The sequence below is a fragment of the Pelophylax lessonae genome, assembly GCF_965119305.1.
Source record: "Pelophylax lessonae genome assembly, chromosome: 1".
NCBI classification, from domain to species: domain Eukaryota; kingdom Metazoa; phylum Chordata; class Amphibia; order Anura; family Ranidae; genus Pelophylax; species Pelophylax lessonae.
This window is the reverse complement of record NC_138768.1, coordinates 494,950,228-494,970,698: the sequence shown is the minus strand read 5'-3', so window position 1 is coordinate 494,970,698 and position 20,471 is coordinate 494,950,228. Positions and strand designations below refer to the sequence as shown.

At 40.8% G+C, this 20,471-nt stretch overlaps 1 protein-coding gene across 2 annotated transcripts in view; it reads left to right on the top strand.

The window, feature by feature from the left end:
• Window positions 1-20,471, top strand: part of ADGRL3 (adhesion G protein-coupled receptor L3) — a 1,148,837-nt gene that overhangs the window by 843,328 nt on the left and 285,038 nt on the right. For both annotated transcript variants that reach the window (XM_082254905.1, XM_082254904.1), the window contains one exon: window positions 5,224-5,290. In XM_082254905.1, coding sequence (XP_082111031.1) covers window positions 5,224-5,290 — 67 coding nt within the window. The remainder of the gene's footprint in view (window positions 1-5,223; window positions 5,291-20,471) is intronic.

Below are 20,471 nucleotides of genomic sequence, written 5' to 3'. Positions count from 1 at the left end.
GTGTGTCTTCTGCATTAAAATTTCTGCCTGTTGGCCCATTTTCAATTTTGCCCTAGTGTTCCACTTTAAAGCAAAACTTCACTCTCTCAATCAACATTGGCTATTTTTAAACCTTGGGTTGCTAGCATTAGGAAATATATAACATTTACTTTTTTTTTTTCAGTTACTTACTGGTTGTCAGACCTAAGCAAATTATGTCATACTTCCCAAGAGTCTTCAGGAGGAGGGGTTTTCTCAGTTAAACACACACTCATGCATGCATGCCTGAGCTAAGGGCTGATGGACTCTGGAAAGTCTGATACATGAATCATCTAACCTTAATCAAGATGGCCATGGCTAGAAATACTCGGGTTGTTTTTCAAAGTGATTTCTTAGCAAAATAAAGCACAGAGACATGTATGGACGAGCTTCAAAAAAATAATAATTTATGAAATAGTATAGTTTGTGGTAGTCAAATGCAGTGTATTTCCACTTTAAGAGATCCTATGACTATGCATAAAAAATACATCAGATATATATATATATATATATATATATATACATCTGCTCCTCAATCTCTCTTCCTTACTGTAAGCTCAGAGGTTTTTATAGACACCTGATGTCTCCAAAAAGAGGACCTGCCACCTGCACAATGCTATCACATAGGGAGCATGAGAGTCCCCTTGCAATAGCAATTATGGATTATGTGGAACAACATGTTAATTAGAAACTTGTGGTAAATTAAGCAGCCTGGATTTCATATCTCGTACATAACCTGGCATAAAAAGTACATTTGGCAAATAACTTCTCTGTTGACATACTGTGTGTAGATTTTGGGTTATACGGCTTTGACTTCTACTTGGACCTGAACACGTATGATAGTGTATAGTGCACATCTGTAAAATACATAAATCAGGTTGAAAAGACACAAGTCCATCTAGTTCAACCAATAAAAAAACAAAAACAAAAAAAAAAACAACCATACAGTCCCATATACACAGTCCTTTACCCACGGTTGATCCAGTGGAAGGGGAAAAACCCCCGCAAAGCATGATCCAATTTGCTACAGCAGGATGAACTTTACCTATAAATGTGAGCTCTTACTGTGAAGAAACCTTTCCATATTTAGAGATTAAATCTCTTTTCCTCTAGATGGAAAGAGTGCCCGCTGGTCCTCTGTGATTACCCAAAAGTGAATAACTCAACACCAAGTTCACTATATTGTACATTTTGATCATATCCCCCCTAATCTCCTCTTCTCAAGAGAAAATAAATTCAGTTCCTCTAATCTATCCTCATAGCTGAGCTCTTCCATGCCTCTTATCAGTTAGGTTGCCCTTCTCTGCACTTTCTCCAGTTCCCGGATATCCTTTTTGAGAACTGGTGCCCAAAACTGAACTGCATATTCAAGATGAGGTCTTACTAATGATTTGTACAGGGGCAAAATTAAATCTCTCTCTCTGGAGTCCATACCTCTCAATACAAGAAAGGACTTTGCTTGCTTTGGAAACTGCAGCTTGACATTGCCTGCTATTATTAAGCTTAGGATCTAACAAAACCCCCAGATCCTTCTCCACCATTGATTCCCCCAGTTGTACTCCCCCTAGTATATATGATGCATGCATATTCTTAGCCCACAAGTGCAGAACTTTACATTCATCAACATTAAACCTCATTGGCCGCATAGCCACCCAATTAAACAGTGCGTTGAGGTCGACTTGTAAGTAGGAGACATCCTGTAAGTATGTTATTCCACTGCATAGCTTGGTGTCATCTGCAAAGACTGAAATGGTACCTTTATTCCCAGACCCTATATCATTTATAAAGATATTAAAAAGTAAGGGTCCCAACACTGGCCCTACGCCAATTGTTTTTTATTCACACCCCTATATATATATAATTTATCTATTTATTTATTTTTTTATTGTTGCATTACCTCTCAGTCACCTTTACATACGATTGAATTTTTGGATTTTGCACTTAATTGCATTTATTATCTAAACACATTTATATATATTTTTTAGCACTGTGTCACGTTTATGTGCTTCTTTCTGGAGTAATTTTGATTCACTTAAGTGACTTTACACTAAGTCACTTTATATATTGTTTTTACTTCAATATCCATGAAGTATATGAACACGCTTTTTTCTTATGCACGTGGTCACTTTGATTGTATTTTTAGTGATTTTATAACCACGTACTGTTTGTATTGATATGGTACAGATGCACACTTTCAATTGAGTCTCCTTTATCCAGGTGTTAGCTAAATTTGACAATGCCATTTACCTCCCCCCCCATTCCCAATTCCTTCCCAGTCTAAGTCTTTAGGAGCAGCCCTTATCCTCTGAAAATTTGCTCTCTTAAAGTTAAGTGTTTTTATATTTCCCATATGTGTTTGTTGCTTACAGCAAACATTAAATGAAATCATGTTATGGTCACTGCTACCCAGATGTTCTTTTATATGAATATTAGTCATAAGCTCTGCATGGTTTGAGATTACCAGGTCCAGCAGAGCATCATTCTTAGTCGGGGCCTGAATAAACTGGAGGATAACATTTTCTTGTGGTTTATATATTTTTGCCCTTTAACTGTTCCAGCAGTTCCAATACTCCAGTCAATTTCCAGGTAATTAAAATCCCTGAGTTATTAATACTGTCCCAGCCCTTGTAGCCCTTTCTATCTGTGCAAGGAGCTGAGTCCCCACCTCCTCATTAACACTGGGAGGTCTATAACAAACTCCAATGATAACCTTTGTAGTCTGCACACCCATGTACATTTCCACCCATAATGTTTCAGACTCATCACACTCTCCATCAGCTAGGTCCTCTTTCACACTCGCTTTGAGATCACTTCTCACATAGAGACAGACACTGCCACCTTTCCTTTTTACCCTGTCTCTCCTAAAGAGCAAAGCCTGGAATATTAATAGCCCAGTCATGTGAAGAATGAAGCCAACATTTAGCAATACCGATTAAATCATACTTCTCTTCATGCACCAAAGCTTCCAACTCGCATACTTTGCTTGGCAGACTTCTGGCATTGGTAAACAAACACTTTAATGCATTATTAAATTTTGCATATCATTTTTAGTAGTACAAATAGCACCATCATTTTCAATGGTTGTTTGTGACATGGGAACCTTCTTGCCACCTGTCATAATGCTCTCCCCATCTATCCCCATTCCACCCTCTATTAATGTCTGACCCCTATCTGACATGTCTGCCCGATTGAATTCTGGTTTACCCTCCCCCCTTAATCCTAGTTTAAATAATTCTCCAGCCTCCCATAAACCTCCCCACCAACACAGCTGACCCCCTTCCATTTAGATGCAAACCATCTTTAGCATATAGGTTGAACCACAATGAAAAGTCAGCCCAGTACTCTAGAAACCCAAATCCCTCCTTCTTACACAAGGTCTTTAGCCATGCATTTAGCTCTCTAATCTCCCCGTCTTTCCTGTGTTGTGCATGGCACAGTCATCATTTCAGAGAATATCACCTTGGAGGTCCTTCCATCTGGGCATTTCCACTTGACATCTTTTGATATTATCCATCTTTTGCAGCCATGCCCTTTCCCACATTTGCTTCTGATTGTCAGGTCGGCATAATTAGTATTAGAAACTCTTGTTGTACTGTATTGAAGACATGTGAATGTTAACATGTAGATATCTGCCCCCCTACTTGAGTGAGTATGAGATTTATAGTGCCACCTGTTACTAATTCACAGAAAAGGAAATTGTATAAAAAAAAAAAATCCCACCCTTTTCTAAAAGAAGGTCCTTCATAAAAAAAATAGACAACATTCACCAATGTAAATTCATCATCAATCACAGGTTCCAGAGATGTAGATACTCGTAAATCACGTGACACATGACCTACAGCCATGACAATGCTGTTTCTGTTTCACCACAAAATAAATGACAGCTCCATGGCACTGTTGAAACGCAATTATAGCAGATGCCATCCCAGGTGATGTCATTGACTAAATTTGGTCATGATTAATGACATCCCCTAGGAACCCTGACTGGTGTGTGTACAAGCCAGCTAGCAGAGAACTGTCCTTTTTGTAAAAATTTTGTAAAATTTTTTAACATTATTGGCCAATTTGTTTTCTGCTACTTATGTTTGGTAAAAAAAAAAAAAATCGCAACAAGCGTATTATGATTGGTTTGTGCAAACGTTATTGCGTTTACTAACTAAGGGAAAGATTTTTGTCATTTTTGTTGTTTTTTTTTAATTAGTAATGACGGCGATCTGCGATTTTTTTTGCGGGACTGCGACATTGCAGCGGACAGATTGGACCCTTGACTGACATTTTTGACACTTTTGGGGGTACCAGTGACATTACTACAGTAATCAGTGCAATACATATGCACTGTTACTGTAAAAATGACACTGGCAGGGAAGGGGTTAACGTTATTAGTGATGCAGTGGCTAAGTGTGTCCCTAGGGGTGTGCTTCTTACTGTGCAGGGATGTGGCTTTTCATTTAACAGCAGAGATCTACGATCCTACATAGCAGGACTGTATGATCTCTGCTGTTACACAAGGGAGAATGATAGGCGGCTTTATTTACATTAGCCGCCTGCCTTTCTCCCTCTGTAACTGACGATCGGGAGTGACCGGCGGACATCGGGTCCGCCGGTCACTCGCGCGGAGGTGTCCGTGAACGAGCGGGAGTGCATATACTGCGGCGGTCAGTCCCATGCAGGCAAAGTGACGTATGTCACGTACGTCACTTGCCTGTGAGCCAATAGGGGGCGAGCGTGCCCCCCCGGAGGCGCGCTCCCGCTCGTTCATGGACACCTTCGCGCGAGTGACCGGCGGACCCGATGTCCGCCGGTCACTCCCGATCGTCAGTTACAGAGGGAGAAAGGCAGGCGGCTAAAGTAACGCAGTGCCGAATCGCAAAAAAATGGCCTGGTCATTAAGGGGGCAAATCCTTCCGGTCCAGAAGTGGTTAACTGATGCAGCAATTTAAAAAAATAAATCAACTATTTATAAATAAATAATAAATCCTTTTATTTATGTTAACCCCTCGATACATGTCTGGTCCTGAGTAAATATTTGGTAATAGTCTTTAAATTTTGGTGGATACTACATATAGGATGAAGATAAGATGTAACTAGTCTGTAATAATACAAATCATTCACTCCTTCAACTTATTTTTTTAGTTTAGCTTAACTATATAGCCATAATGGTACATTACTGTTAATAATGTTTAAAATTTGTTTCTCTATTTACAGTTGCTGGCTACGACATGATACTTATTTTATTTGGAGTTTTATAGGACCAGCTACATTAATAATTATGGTGAGTTTGTTTTGCTTTTGCTATATTCTGTTACACATCTCTTGTATCAATAATTACATAATTTTGAAATGTAGACAATAAGAGATTTGTCAATTCTAGTAGTAAATGAATGTGTCCTCAGTTTTCTTTACACATCTACAGTGGGAGTATAGGTTTGCTATGCCATTTTGTGGAGTCTGGAGAAACAGGTTGTAAACACGGAATTCATTGGCAAATTATGTAATTTTGGGACACGCTGCTGGTGCATTTGCTGGACTACCAGGAGAGGGCTTTGCCGATTTGCCTTTATTTAGTCTTTGGCTAAATAATGACACTTTGTAAATTGTTGACCTTTCCACTTCCAAAAAAAATGACAGTGGCACTGATATTAATGCTAGGCAACTCTGTTACTGCAGTTGCCAAGAAAGCACACCACAAGTTTGCCGGTTTGTATTTGCCAGATGAGCTGATATTTGTTAAATTGAGAAAAAACGCACATGGCAATCAGTAATAATATTTAACACTAGGGGTATCCTGTCCTCAGGAAAAAACAGACAGCCCAGGAGGGGTAGAAGAGGTAAATAAGGTGAGATAAGTTTGCTGAAATATTTAATAGTGTCCCAAATGTTGAGTGTATGTCGCATTAGAGGGCTTATGTATGTCAGTCTGGATTTTGGTGAAAACCATGAGAGTAAATGTGAGGAGACAGAGAAACAGGAAAATGTCTTTAGGTCAACTAAAAGATGGGCTTGTTGTTAGGCGTATAGGGAGACCAGTAGATTTGTGCAGCTGTGAAATATTTAGGTAAATTAAGAATTCCCTGTCCATCCTGCTTGTTATGTATAAATATTGTGTATTTTGAGATGTGTGGGTTTTTTTGTTGAACCAGATAGAATGCAGGACATGATTTTGGAAGGATTTCAAACCATAAGATGCAATGAGGATTGGGAGGGTGCAAAAACAGATATGAAATAGGAGATTTGGCAAGATGGTCATTTTGATGGCATTAATTTTTCCTAGCCTTGATAAGTTGAGGCAAGACCAGGAAGAAATCAAAGTCTTAAGCCACTGTAAAGTTGGAATGTGGTAAGCTGCATAAAGGATATGGTATGAGCGAGTGAGTTGGATTTCCAAGCAAGCGTGGTTGAAGGAGGACCAAGAAAAACTGTAATTTGCCTCAAGGAGCTTACCATTGCTTCTAAAAAAAAAAAAAAAAACAAAAAAAAACATACAGTAGATGGCTAGGGACTTATCCTCATTGATGGCAAGACCAGATATATTACAAAATTGCCTAAATATGGGGAGAACATCAGCAAAAATGCTTTTTTATTGAATTGGCTTCAGAGTTGACTGCTCAGATGTCAAGGTTAGATCTAATGAGGCACGCCAAGGGTTCCAAGGTCAATAAAAATAGAACAGGGAAGAGGAGACAACCTTGGTGTGTGCCTCTATGGTTTGCAAAAGACGTAGATTGGCAAGAGAGGTAGCCAACTGTGGTTGAGGGAAGATGGTACAGAGCTTTTAGCCAAGAGAGGAAGTGCGTTTGTAAACCCCATTTACTTAGGAATATACAGTATGCATTACATCCTAAGTAAGGGAATCAAACTCTTTATACATGTCTAGTCCAAGTGCCATTCTAGGAATTTGTTGTTGATGCATCATATGAATCAAGTGATTATTGTATATCTAGTATAAAGCCCACCTGATCTTTATGAATGAGGGAATGAAGAAATGTGTTATTTCTAGGTGCGAGAATATTGTTAGGAATTTGATATCTCTGTTTAGAAAACGAGATTGGATGAAACGATTTGAGTCTAAAGAGTCTTTACCTGGTTTTGGAAGCATGACTATATAGGTTAGTGAGGTGGGGGTCCAGGAGGTCTAAGAAAGTTTTGTAATATACAATTGAAAAGCCATCAGGGCCTAGGGTTTTCTGTTCTTTCAAAGATTTGATCACCTTCAGGACTTCAGCAGTAGTGATTTCCACTTGCATCATGTCCATCATAGATTTAAATAGGTCATCAGCTAGGTCCTAAGGAAACAAGAAACACAAAGAAAGGTGCATCGACCTAGCGCATTATCCTCAATATAGGCTTTATTGTTAAAACATAAAAATGGCTACTCACAAACAAAGGTAAAAATCAATCACATCGGACTCAAGATCTTGAGTATCGAGAGTAGTCCATACGAATGTCCCTTGTCCTATTAGGATGACGTCTGACGCGTTTCAAGGCCCAGGGCTCTGAGGAAGAGGCGTATGCCTTGAAATGCGTCAGCCGTCATCCTAATAGGACATTCGTATGGACTACTCTCAATACTCAAGATCTTGAGTCCGATGTGATTGATTTTTACCTTTGTTTGTGAGTAGCCATTTTTATGTTTTAACAATGAAGTCTATATTGAGGATAATGCGCTAGGTCGATGCGCCTTTCTTTGTGTTTCTTGTTTGCAGTATTGTTGGACTGCCCCAGTCCTTTTAGGCAGCAGGATCCTAGCCATCCAAGACGCCATTTTGAAAGTCCCGTGGGCAGAGCAGTCAAGGAGTCGGCTTTTCTGAGCGCAGGAGATAGGTGGTTTATCCACCTTGTTTTTGTTTGGAGGTCCTAAGGAAAGATTCAAAGAAATGGTGACCGCACTCAGGAGAAGTTGAAGGATGAAGTGTTTATTCTCCCGTAGGATATAATCCATACAACGCTTCACATAGACACAGGACAGGTAAACGCGTTTCACGATTCTAGGATCGCTTAATCATTACCAATAGTGGAAGAAAATGAGAGAGTCGCATATATATAGGCAGCCAACAATTGACTGAATGAGATTGAGAGCTGTGTAGAAACACGCCCAAGATCTAAAAATTAAATGTCCAACACGTGCGAGTCAATCACTTCATATCCACTAAAAACCAGGACAAAACATGATGTAGACAAAGACACACAGATGATTACTTCTTAACAGAAAAAGAAAAACATTTTCATAAAAGCAATAAACATATAGAAAATATCCAACACTAAACCTTTCTCTAATGTGCTTATATGGACAATTAAGTCCGCTACAGACTACACAGATAAAGGTGCAAAGAAGCTACACTTTATATGTTATAGGAACAAAAAAGTTTGATTATATAACCAAACATAACAGCGTGGAAAAGGAATTTACATGAACAAATGAAAAAGAAAACAATGTATATGTGTATATATATATATATGTAAAAAATGCATATATGAAATAAATCTATGTGAAAAAAAAACGTATTGGTATATACATATAAGGGATCTAACAATCTAATAAATAAATAAATAAATATAAATAGAAATACTGGATCCCAAAGTGTTAAGAGTGATTAAATGTGTGAACATTGGATACTAAAAAATGTGAACGTATAATAATAGTGAAACAAATAAATCTGATAAGTGAAAAAAGTGTGAATGAGTAAATTAAATGTACGTGAAAACATTCAAAAATATATATATAAAAGAAATGTATGTAAAAATATTTTTAGTATCGAAAGGAGACCGGAACCGATCTCACTAAACACAAATTAGATGGAAGTATATATTTGGTTAGAGTGAATATCGGTAAAAAAAACCCCATGTATCAATGTATATTAATATATAATGAAAAATATGAAGATATAATATACAAAACGGGCCATAACAAAACCAGGTACTCCTTAAATTTTGTCTAGATATGAAGAAAAGGGACTACAAATATATAAAATATCCAATATATAAATGCAATGTAAATATACACCATTGGATAAAAGGTGTGAACCAGGGAGATGGATAAGGCTGTAAAAATTGTTGAAGATATACGTATGTAAGTAAACCTGAGTATACCGATAGTTAGAACACTGTGAAATATGAAAATAACTGGGTTGATAAATGTATATGAGCGAACACAATATATCACAATAACTTTATATATTCAAAAGAAATATATAAAAAAAATATATATATATATCATCGAATATATGTCGAATAATAGCTTTAATTTTGTTATCCACTCCCTGATCACCGAAAATATCCAATGGTAATCACATTAATACAATAATATTACATTTATAAAAATATATGTTCTTAAAAGTCCTATATCTTCTAAAGAGCCTTACTACTAGAAAAATGTATCCTATTGAATCAATGAATTACGGACAGATCAATCTGTGAGGAATAAACAGACAAACTATTTAATACGCTTGAGATGCACTTCTATAAACCCCTCACTGAAGCAAGATGAATCGGAAGTAACAACTGTCCTCGTACACCCTACACACGTCGACGGAAAGAATCGGTCGGCGCGTGCAGGGGAGGAGGAAAAAAATTGTACACCCTACACACGTCGACAGAAAGAATCGGTCTGTGGCGAAGTGGATTTCCTAACGGGATAAAGTAAAGACGATCTGCTCCTGGCGCAGGCCTTATTAAGGGCTCTCCTTAAGGTAGTTCGGGAATAACCCCTTTGAAGGAGGCGATCCCGTAGAGAGTTGGCCTGTATATGAAAATCATCATCTCTAGAACAGTTGCGCCGCAGGCGCAAATATTGTGCAAAGGGAATACTTTGGATCAGTGGTTTGGGGTGCGCACTAGTCGCATGAAGAAGGGTATTTTCCGCAGATGGTTTGCGGTAAAGATCTGTGAAAATGGTCCCATGAGGGAGTTTTGAAATTGTGAGATCCAGAAAAGCAATTTGAGATGCATGATGAGTATGTAAATTGTAAATTCCAGTCGTTCACATTTAACATATCTAGAAAAGTATGCAACATGTCAACAGGGCCAGTCCACGCCAGGAGCAGATCGTCTATATATCTGTACCAAAATGGTACAAAAGACAAATAATGTACAAAGGTCTCGTCAGAAAACACATGTCTCTCCCACCCCCCAGGTAAAGATTCGCATATGAGGGAGCACATGTGGTCCCCATGGCCAAGCCCTGCCTTTGTAAATACATATCTTCCATGAAGATGAAATAGTTTCGAGTAAGAATGAAAGCATTTAATTTCCAGGTAGTTCTATCCTGTTCCATCTAAAAGCCGCTGACCGTCCCGATGCCCCGCTCGTGGGGGATACTGGAGTATAGTGCCTCCACATCAACAGCCACAAGGAGGGCATCAGCAGGGATCTGGATGCCTTCGATATGTTTCAAAAGATCTGTAGTGTCTTTGATATAAGAAGGTAGGGCGTGGACATGGGGAGCAAGGTGAGAATCTACGTATTGACTGGCACAGTCCGTGAGGGAACCTAAGCCCGATACGATAGGTCTACCTGGGGGGGAGGAGAGACGCTTATGCGTCTTCGGAAGAGTGTAAAACGTTGGTGTGCGGGGAAACTTGGTAAACAAAAATTCATACGTGTCCTTGTCAATAAGGCCCCGCTGCCAAGCTTGGAAAATTATGCCAGAGTATTCCTCCAGGAATCCCTGTACGTCCACTGGGCAAATAATCTGATACCAGGCCTCATTCTTTAGAACGTCCAAACACATAGTCTGATACTGTGTGTGGGTCATAACCACAATATTGCACCCCTTATCGGAGGGGTTGATTGCTATGTCCTGTCTCTTTTGTAGTTTCTTAAGGGCTTGGTTTTGTGTAGGGGTAAGGTTCGAACAGGGGTCTTCCCAATTGGTTCTTTTGAGATCCTGGATGGAATTGTGTAGGAAGGACCAGACAGTGGGACATGTCATCAAGTCTGGAAACTGTGATGATGGGGGTTTGAAAGGTCGTTTAGGAATAGTGGAAACTATCCGATTACTTTCAGAAAGATTGGGTGGAATGCCGCTGGCATCGACCATAACATGGGGTGGTTCGTCTATGTTGTTGCCCTCATCATAGAGGAGCATGAGATCACGTAAGGCTCTAAATTCAGCCATGGAAAAATGTTTAGTACGTAGGGTCAGCTAATTTTCCAAGTGCAGATTCTGTCTGTTTTTGTCAAAAATAAATTTATAGGTGAGATTTCTAGAAAATAAATAAAGATCTTTGATGGTATCCATAACGTCTATAGAGTCAGCCGGCAAAAACCCAAACCTAATTGAAGTAACGAGGTTTCATCTTCAGTGAGTGGGTGTGCAGTCAAATTTATTATGTTCAAACCTGTGGGTTGGTAGGAGCGGGAGTCAGGGGCGGTGGAGGTGTAGGTGCTGGGGCTTTGGGAAAATACATGTCCAGATTTCCTTGTGATTTTCTGTGCTCTTGTAAGGCCGGGTCTAAAAAACCATCATCGGCTAGTGTAGAGGGAATCTTGGATGTGCTAGCAATCATATTTAAAGCTTTAGGGATTGCATTGTGTAAAGTGGACATTGTGGGTGTGTTACTCATCGTGTTTTGTGCACCCTGAGGCCCGGTGGATCTAGGATTCGATGTCGCTTTTGGTAATTTGTTGTTTTTTTTACCTTTTTTAAGTTCAGTCGGTGAGATCCCAGGATGAGAACGTTTCCTGGATGATCCCTGACTGGATGGACCTGCTAGTCTAGAGTGGCTTTGCTGTGAAAAGGCTGAAGAAATCGATGAATCCGATTCAGAATATTCATAAGTTAGGGAGGGGTTCTGTATATTGGAACGGGGTAGGCCTCTTCACATATTGTATTCTCCTGAAGAAGCAGCCTAGTCCGCGAAACATGTAGAGAAAACTGTGGAGATATTCCGACTACTCTTCACATCCCAAGTTATTTTTAGCCGACTCCTACGGTGTCAGTTGTATGTTATTTATATCATATTATTGTAAATTCAATATTTGTTATTTCTTTATATTTAAGAAAGTTATTTTTAACAATGTTATCCAAGTTACATTAATTACAAAGATATCGGTACCCATAAATCCAGCCAACCCTCCTTTCCCATTCCCCTTTCCCAGTTTTGGGGAGCTCGAGGTCCCACTTACCCTTTCACCCCATTTTTCATATAGTGAAGTATGTTTTAGACAATTTATTAATAACCTCCAAGTGGAGAAAAACATACTCACAAACGGGGATAAAAACGAGCAGTGTACAGATTACAAGTTGTTGTGGACGCCGCTGTTGGCATGCGTTCCATGGCTGATCAGGAAGTGTAACCGGAAGTGACGATGCGTCAGAGCCGTACCGGCAGTGCTTCAAAGCATTTCGCCCGCCTACTGGGCGGTTTCAAAGACCTTTGAAAATGCCCAGTGGGCATGCGAAACGCATTGACGCACTTCCGGTATGGCTCTGACGCATCGTCACTTCCGGTTACACTTCCTGATCGGCCGTGGAACGCACGCCAATAGCGGCGTCCACAACAACTTGTAATCTGTACACTGCTCGTTTTTATCCCCGTTCGTGAGTATGTTTTTCTCCACTTGGAGCTTATTAATAAATTGTCTAAAACATACTTCACTATATGCAGTCCTTTGTTTCTAATTTGGGGTCCATGGAGGTGACTCGGACCAGCTCTATCTAAGAAAACACCTGGTACTACGTGGAATTCCATAGGAGAAGTCCTTGTGCAATATTCCATTGATTTCAGGCTATTTCTGTCTGCTGTTCTGGTGAGTGGGGAACCAAGAGGGGTCACCATCACCAGGAGCACCTATATATTTTATCTTGCACTGGAGCACTTTGGAATTTATCAATCACTTTAATGAAAGGACTTTTTTTCACTTAAATTGATTTATACACTTGTATGATTTATAGCACTATTTGCACATTATATATTTTTAATGTCTTAGTTTTAACATTCAATTGTATTTATGCTAGCGCTGTTTTAATTTTGATTTTATAATTTCATGAATCAATGCTGTCTGTTGCTTAAAATATTGGTCTTTTATTAAACTCTCCATTATCTTCCCGACTATAGAAGTTAAACTAACAGGTCTATAGTTACTTGGCAAAGATTTGGATCCATTTTTAAATATAGGCACCACATTGTCCCTATGCCAATCCAGTGGTACTATTCCAGTCCCTAACGAGTCCCTAAAAATTAGAAAAAAAGGCTTTGAAATTGCAGCGCTCAATTATTTTACGATGCACCCTTATTCTGTCTAAATATTTCTGGACCATATCACTTTTGAGCCATTGTGGATCATTTGGGGCTGTGTCAATACCATCCTCATTATGGTCATGAGCTCCCCCGTGCTCCTTTGTATACACAGAGCTGAAGAAAGTATTTTATTTGCCTTCTCTTTGTCCCCAGTCACCCACTCCTGATTATTTAGTAAAGTGCCTACATGTTCAGACCTAACCTTTTTACTATTAATATATTTAAAGAATTTTTCTGCGTTTGTCCTACTATCTTTTGCAATCTGTCGTTCATTTTGAATGTTTGCATCCTTGATTTCATTTTTACATATTCTGTTATATTCTTTATAACAATAAAACAATGAGAGTGTACCTTAATTTTTATATTTTTTTTAAAAGCTCTTTTCTTATTATTTATAGCTAATTTAACTTTGGCCGTGAGCCACATAGGTTTTATTTTTAGCCTTTTAAACTTATTGCCCATGGGAATATACTTTGCAGTGAGTTTGCATACAGTCTTTTTGAAAAATTCCCATTTCTGTTCTGTGCTCATTGATGCCAATATTCCCTCCCAGTCTAAATCCTGGAGAGCAGCCCTCATCCTTGGAAAATTTGCTCTCTTAAAGATTATGGTCACTGCTACCCAGATGTTCTTTTATATGAACATTATTAATAAGTTCTGCACAGTTTGAGATTACCAGGACCAACGGAGCATCATTTCTAGTCGGGGCCTCAGTAAACTGTACCATAAAATTGTCTTGTAATAGATTTATAAATGTTTGCCCTTTAACTGTTCCAGCAGTGCCATTACTTCAGTCAGTTTCTGGGTAGTTAAAATCCCCCATTATTATCACTGTTCCAGCCCTTGCAGCCCTTCCTATCTGTGCTAGGAGCTGAGTCTCCACCTCCTCATTAATACTGGGAGGTCTATAACAAACTCCTATGATATTCTTTGTATTACGCACACCCATGTACATTTCCACCCATACTGCTTCAGACTCATCACACCCTCCATCAATTAGGTCCTCTTTCACACTCACTTTGAGATCACTTCTCACATAGACAGACACCACCACCCTTCCGTTTTACCCTGTCTTTCCGAAAGAGAGCATAGCCAGGAATATTAATAGCCCAGTCATCTGAAGAATGAAGCCAAGATTCAGCAATACCAGTTAAATCATAGGTCTCCTCGTGCACCAGAGCTTCCAACTCACCTATTTAGCTTGGCAGACTTCTGATATTGTCACATTCTGCACACTTATTTTGCATATTTCTTATTTTGGTACAAATAGTACCATTTCCAATGGTTGTTTGTAACATGGGAACCTTCTTATCCTCTGCCATAACTCCCCCCCCATCTTTCCCCATTCCACCCACCAATAGGGGCTGACCTTTATCTGACCTGTCTGCCCCATTATAATCTAATTCACCCTCCCCCCTCAATCCCAGTTTAAAAACTCCTCCAGCCTTCCCATAAACCTCTCCCCTAGCACGAAAGACCCCCTTCCATTTAGGTGCAAACCATCTTTAGCATATTGGTTGCACCCCATTCAAAAGTGAGCCCAGTGCTCTAAAAACCCAAATCCCTCCTCCTTACACCAGGTCTTTAGCCATGCATTCGGCTCTCTAATCTCCCCCTGTCTTTCCTGTGTTGCGCGTGGCACAGGCAATATTTCAGAGAATATCACCTTGGAGGTCCTTCCTTTCAACTTACAGCCTAGTTCATTCAATTGGTTCTTAAGGAGCCTCCACCTTCCATATGTGGACCAAGACAGCTGGGTCATGTCCAGGCCCTCCCAGTAATTTGTCAACCCGGTCCACCACATGCCCAACCCTGGCAGCTGGGAGACAGCAAACCATTTGGTTGAGGTGATCCTGGTGAAAAAAATTATTCTATTAGTCCTTCTGATTGTAGAATCCCCAATTACCACCAACTGTCTAGGCCTACCTACAGTCCCCTCACCACCTCTAGTAGATGGATTGCTCTCCCGGCTGTTAGGGATAGCAGTGACATCTAGGGCTGCCACCTCTGAGCTTGCCACCCCTAAATCTTCACCCAACGTGGCAAATTAGTTAGGGTGCTCAAACCCAGGTTTGATTTAACAGAACTTGGACTGGTTGTATACACAAAAAAAAACCTGGACACAAAGCAGATTTTTTTGTATGTCTAATCCTACCTTACATCAGAGCCCCAGAGTGCCTCTTTACATCTGTGTCACCTTACATCAAAGTCCCAGAGTGCCACCTTTCATCAGGTGCCCCCAGAGTGCCACCTTTCATCAGTGCCCCCAGAGTGCCACCTTTCATCAGCTGCACACAAAATGCCACCTTACATCAGTGCACACAAAATGCCACCTTACATCAGTGTCCTAGAATTTCACCTTACATCAGAGTCCCAAGAGTGCCACCTATCATTAGTGCCCCCAGAATTTCACCTTACATCAGTGACCCCAAAGTGTCACCTTACATCAGAGCCCAAGAGTGCCCCCTTACATATGAGTCCCCAGAGTGCCACCATACATCTGAGTCCCCAGACTGCCACCTTACATCAGTACCCCTAGAGCAGTGGTCCTCAACTCCGGACCTCGGGGCCCACTAACAGGCCAGGTTTGCAAGATAACTAAATTACATCACAGGTGATCTCATTTGCTGCTCAGTGATTGCAGTATTCTAGTTTGCATCTCCCCAAGGTAGTACTTAAAATCTGGTCTGTTAGTGGGCCCCGAGGACCGGAGTTGAGGACCACTGCCCTAGAGTACTACCTTACATTAGAACTACCAGGGCCCTAACTTATATTAAAACCCCCAGAGTGCCACTTTATATCAGAGCCCCCAGAGTCCTAACTTACATTGGAGCCCCCAGCTTGCCCCCTTATATCAGAGCCCATTCATCAGTGCCCCAGTGTATCACCTTACATCAGAGCCCAAAGAGTGCAACTTACATCAGAGCCCCCATGGTCCTAAGTTACATCAGAGCCCCCAGAGTGCCACCTTACATCAGAGTCCTAGACTGCCACCTTTCATAAGTGCCACCTTAAATCAGAGTCCCCAGAGTGCCACCTTACGTCCTCGTCCCCAGACTGCCACCAAATATCAGTGCCCCTAGAGTACTACCTTACATCAGAGCTATCAGGGCCCAAACTTACATTAAAACCCCCCAGAGTGCCACTTTATATCAGAGCCCACAGAGTCCTAAATTACATTAGAGCCCCCAGTGTGCCTCCTTATGTCAGAGTCCCCAAAGTGCCACCTTTCATCATCGCCCCAAGAGTGCAACTTACATCAGAGTCCTGATGGTCCTAGCTTACATCAGAGTCCCAGAGTGCCACCTTTCATCAGTGCCACCTTACATAAGAGTCCTATTTACATCAGAATCCCCAGAGCGCCACCTTTTATCAGATTCCACAGAGTGCCACCTTACATCAGTGCCTCCAGAGTGCCCCCTTACATCATTGCCTGCAGGGTGCCACCTTATATCCATGCTACCTTACATCAGTGCACACAAAATGCCTCCCTTCATCATTGCCCCCAGAGTGTCACCTTACATCACAGCCCCAAGAGTGGCACCTTACATCAGTGCTCCCAGAATCTCACCTTACATCAGTGCCCCCAGAGTGTCACCTTACATCAGAGCCCCAAGAATGCCACCTACCATTAGTGCCCCCAAAATTTCACCTTACATCAGTGCCCCCAAGTGTCACCTTACATCAGAGCCCCAAGAATGCCACCTAGCATTAGTGCCCCCAGAATTTCACCTTACATCAGAGCCCCGAGAGTACAAATTATATGAGAGCCCCCATAGTCCTAACTTACATCAGAGCCCCCAGAGTGCCACCTTACATCAGAGTCCTAGAGTGCTGCCTTTCATAAGTGCCACCCAGCATCAGAGTTCCCAGAGTGCCACCTTACATCAGGGCCCCCAGATTCCTAACTTACATCAGAGCCCTCAGAGTGCCCACCTATATCAGAACCCAAGAGTGCCCCCTTAAATCTGAGTCCCCAGAGTGCTCCTTTACATCTGAGTCCCCAGACTGCTACCTTACATCTGAGTCCCCAGACTGCCACCTTACATCAGTGCCCCTAGAATGCTACCTTACATCAGAGCTACCAGGGTTCGAACTTACATTAAAATCCCCAGATTGCTACCTTAAATCAGTACACATTAAAAATTGTACACATAACAATGGACATATTATTTAACTGATTGTTACATATTAACAGAAGTCCATCTGAGTCAACCAATAAAAACAAAAAAAAACAGTAAAGAAAACCCAACCATACAATCCCATATACACAATCCTATACCCGCAGCTGATCCAGAGGAAGGCGAAAAACCCCTAGAAAAGCATGATCCAATTTACTACAGCAGGGGAAAAAATTCCTCTCTGATTTCCCAAGAGGCAAATCAGATTATGGGGAGGTAATTGAACCTGTGCTTTTCCTTCAACTTTAAGGGGGAAGCATTGATGATGTTGTAAATACCTGGAGAGAAAACTGATTTCAGGAGTGTGTCCAGAAGGGGGTGATTAATGAAATATTTTCCGAATGGTCTAGAATTGTGAGCAGGGTACCCCAGGGCTCTTCCCTGGGACCAATTCTGTTTTAACTTGTTCAGAAAATGATATAGAGGTTGGAATAGTTAAATCTAAGTGTTTGCTGACGATACAAAGCTAAGCAGGGCAATAACTTCATGGCATTAGATGGGCACCTTAAAGACTACAACATACAGGGGTATACAATGTACTAACACACACACATCATAGGTTGAACTGGATGGACTGATGTATTTTTTCAACCTCACAAACTATGTAACTATGGCATGATATAGCAACTTTTAAGAAGACCTAGTTAAAATAGAGGGGTGGGCAGCTAGATGGCAGAAAAGGTTTACTTCTGAAAAAAAAAATAATGCTCTTGGGAGCTAAAAACATGGATGCAAGTTACTCACTAGGGGGAAATCTCTGGGGGAATAGAAGATGGAAAAAGATCTGGGGGTCCTAATAGATCATAGACTCAACAATAGCATGCAGTACCAATCTGCAGAAAGCAAGGGTAGCAAACAATTCACATGAATTGAAAAGGGTAGTTACTCAAGGGATACAACTATAATTCTACCAGTTTACAAAACTGTGGTTCAGTCACATTTTGAATATGCCATCCAGTTTTGGTTACCAATACTCAGAAAGGATGTCCTTTAACTGGAGAGAGTCCAGAGAAAGGAAACAAAGCTGATAAGGAGGCTGGACAGCATCAATTATTAAAAACCCCTACAAGCATTCGTTCTGCCTGATTAGAGACCCTTAAGAGGGAATATGATCACAATATACAAATCTCTGAACAGTGACTGTGTCATTGGGAGGAATTTATTTAACCTAAGGAGACCCATGAAAGACAACAAAGAGGACAAAGAGGACAGACCACACAATGAACTTGGATGAGAAGTGGCTAAATCCTAAACTGCATAAGGTGTTCATTACTGTTAGAGCGGTAAGGATAGTTACATAGTTACATAGTTAGTGAGGTTGAAAAAAGACATCAGTCCATCCAGTTCAACCTATGATGTGTGTGTGTGTTTGCTTTTAACCGTACATTGTACACCCCTGTATGTTGTGGTCTTTAAGGTGTCCATCTAATAGTTTTTTTGAAACTATCAATGCTCCCTGCTGATACGACTACTTGTGGAAGAGAATTCCACATCCTTACCACTCTTACAGTGAAGAACCCCTTACGCACTTTAAGGTTAAACCGCCTTTCCTCTAGTTTTAGTGAGTGGCCACGTGTCTTATTGTTTCTCCTTTCTCTGAATAGTTTGTTCCTTATGCTAGGGTCGCCAGTACAGTATTTGTACATTGATATCATATCCCCCCTCAGTCGTCTCTTCTCCAGAGAGAATAGGTTCAGTGCTTGTAGTCTTTCCTCATAGCTGATGTCCTCCATTCCCCTAATTATTTTTGTTGCCCTTCTCTGGACTTTCTCCAGTTCCAGCACATCCTTCCTGAGGACCGGTGCCCAGAACTGGACAGCATACTCCAGATGTGGCCGGACCAGAGTCTTGTAGAGTGGGAGAATAATCTCTTTATTTCTGGAGTGAATCCCCTTTTTTATACATCCCAGTATTCTGTTGGCTTTGCTTGCGGCGGCTTGGCATTGCATGCCACTGCCAAGCCTGTTGTCTACCAGTACCCCCAAGTCCTTTTCCATCCTAGACTCACCCAGAGGTTCCCCCCCTAGTGAGTAGCTTGCTTTCCGGTTTCTTGCCCCCAAGTGCATTACTTTACATTTTTCAACATTAAATCTCATCTGCCATGTAGTTGCCCACCCCGTTATTTTGTTCAGATCCGCTTGCAAGGTTTCCACATCCTGCATAGAAGATATTGGCATGCCTAGTTTAGTATCATCTGCAAATACTGAGATTGTGCTGGATATCCCCTCCTCAGATCATTTATGAATAAATTAAACAGGATTGGTCCCAGGACAGAACCCTGGGGGACCCCACTTTCCACACCCGCCCAATCCGAGTACTCCCCATTAATCACCACCCTCTGTACTCTCCCCTGGAGCCAGTTCTCTATCCAGGTACTCACCTTATGGTCCATACCTACCTTCCTTAGTTTGTACAGTAAGCGTTTGTGGGGAACGGTGTCAAAGGCCTTTGCAAAGTCCAGATACACCACATCCACAGGCTTACCTTTATCTAGGTGGCAGCTCACTTCATCGTAGAAGGTTAATAGATTGGTTTGGCACAAACAATTTTTCATGAATTCGTGCTGATTACTACTTATAATACCGTTTTCATTACTAAAGTCTTGTCTGTGGTCCCTTCCACAGTTGGAAGTGCCAGCAGCAAATGTAGATAAATTCAGAATAACTTTTATATGCATGCCTCAGTGAACGCAATGTACAGGGATATGGAAAATGGTAGTGACATATACACACAAATGCACACTTAGGTTGAATTGGATTCATTGGTGTCTTTATTCAACCTTAGCAACTATGTAACTTTGTATATTTTCCCTTAGAATGTAACAAACCCTTTTTCAAATCAATTTGTAAATTTGACATTATATGGCACGGTTTTATTACCTATTATTAAATACATGTTCCCATTGGGCAGAATTGGTACGTTACAAAACACGTACACAATACTATCAGCAAAGTGTATCTCATTATCCTGACTAATGTTGCAAACAGACAGGCAGGTAAGAAGATGATTAAAGCACCTGTCTATCTTTTAAAAA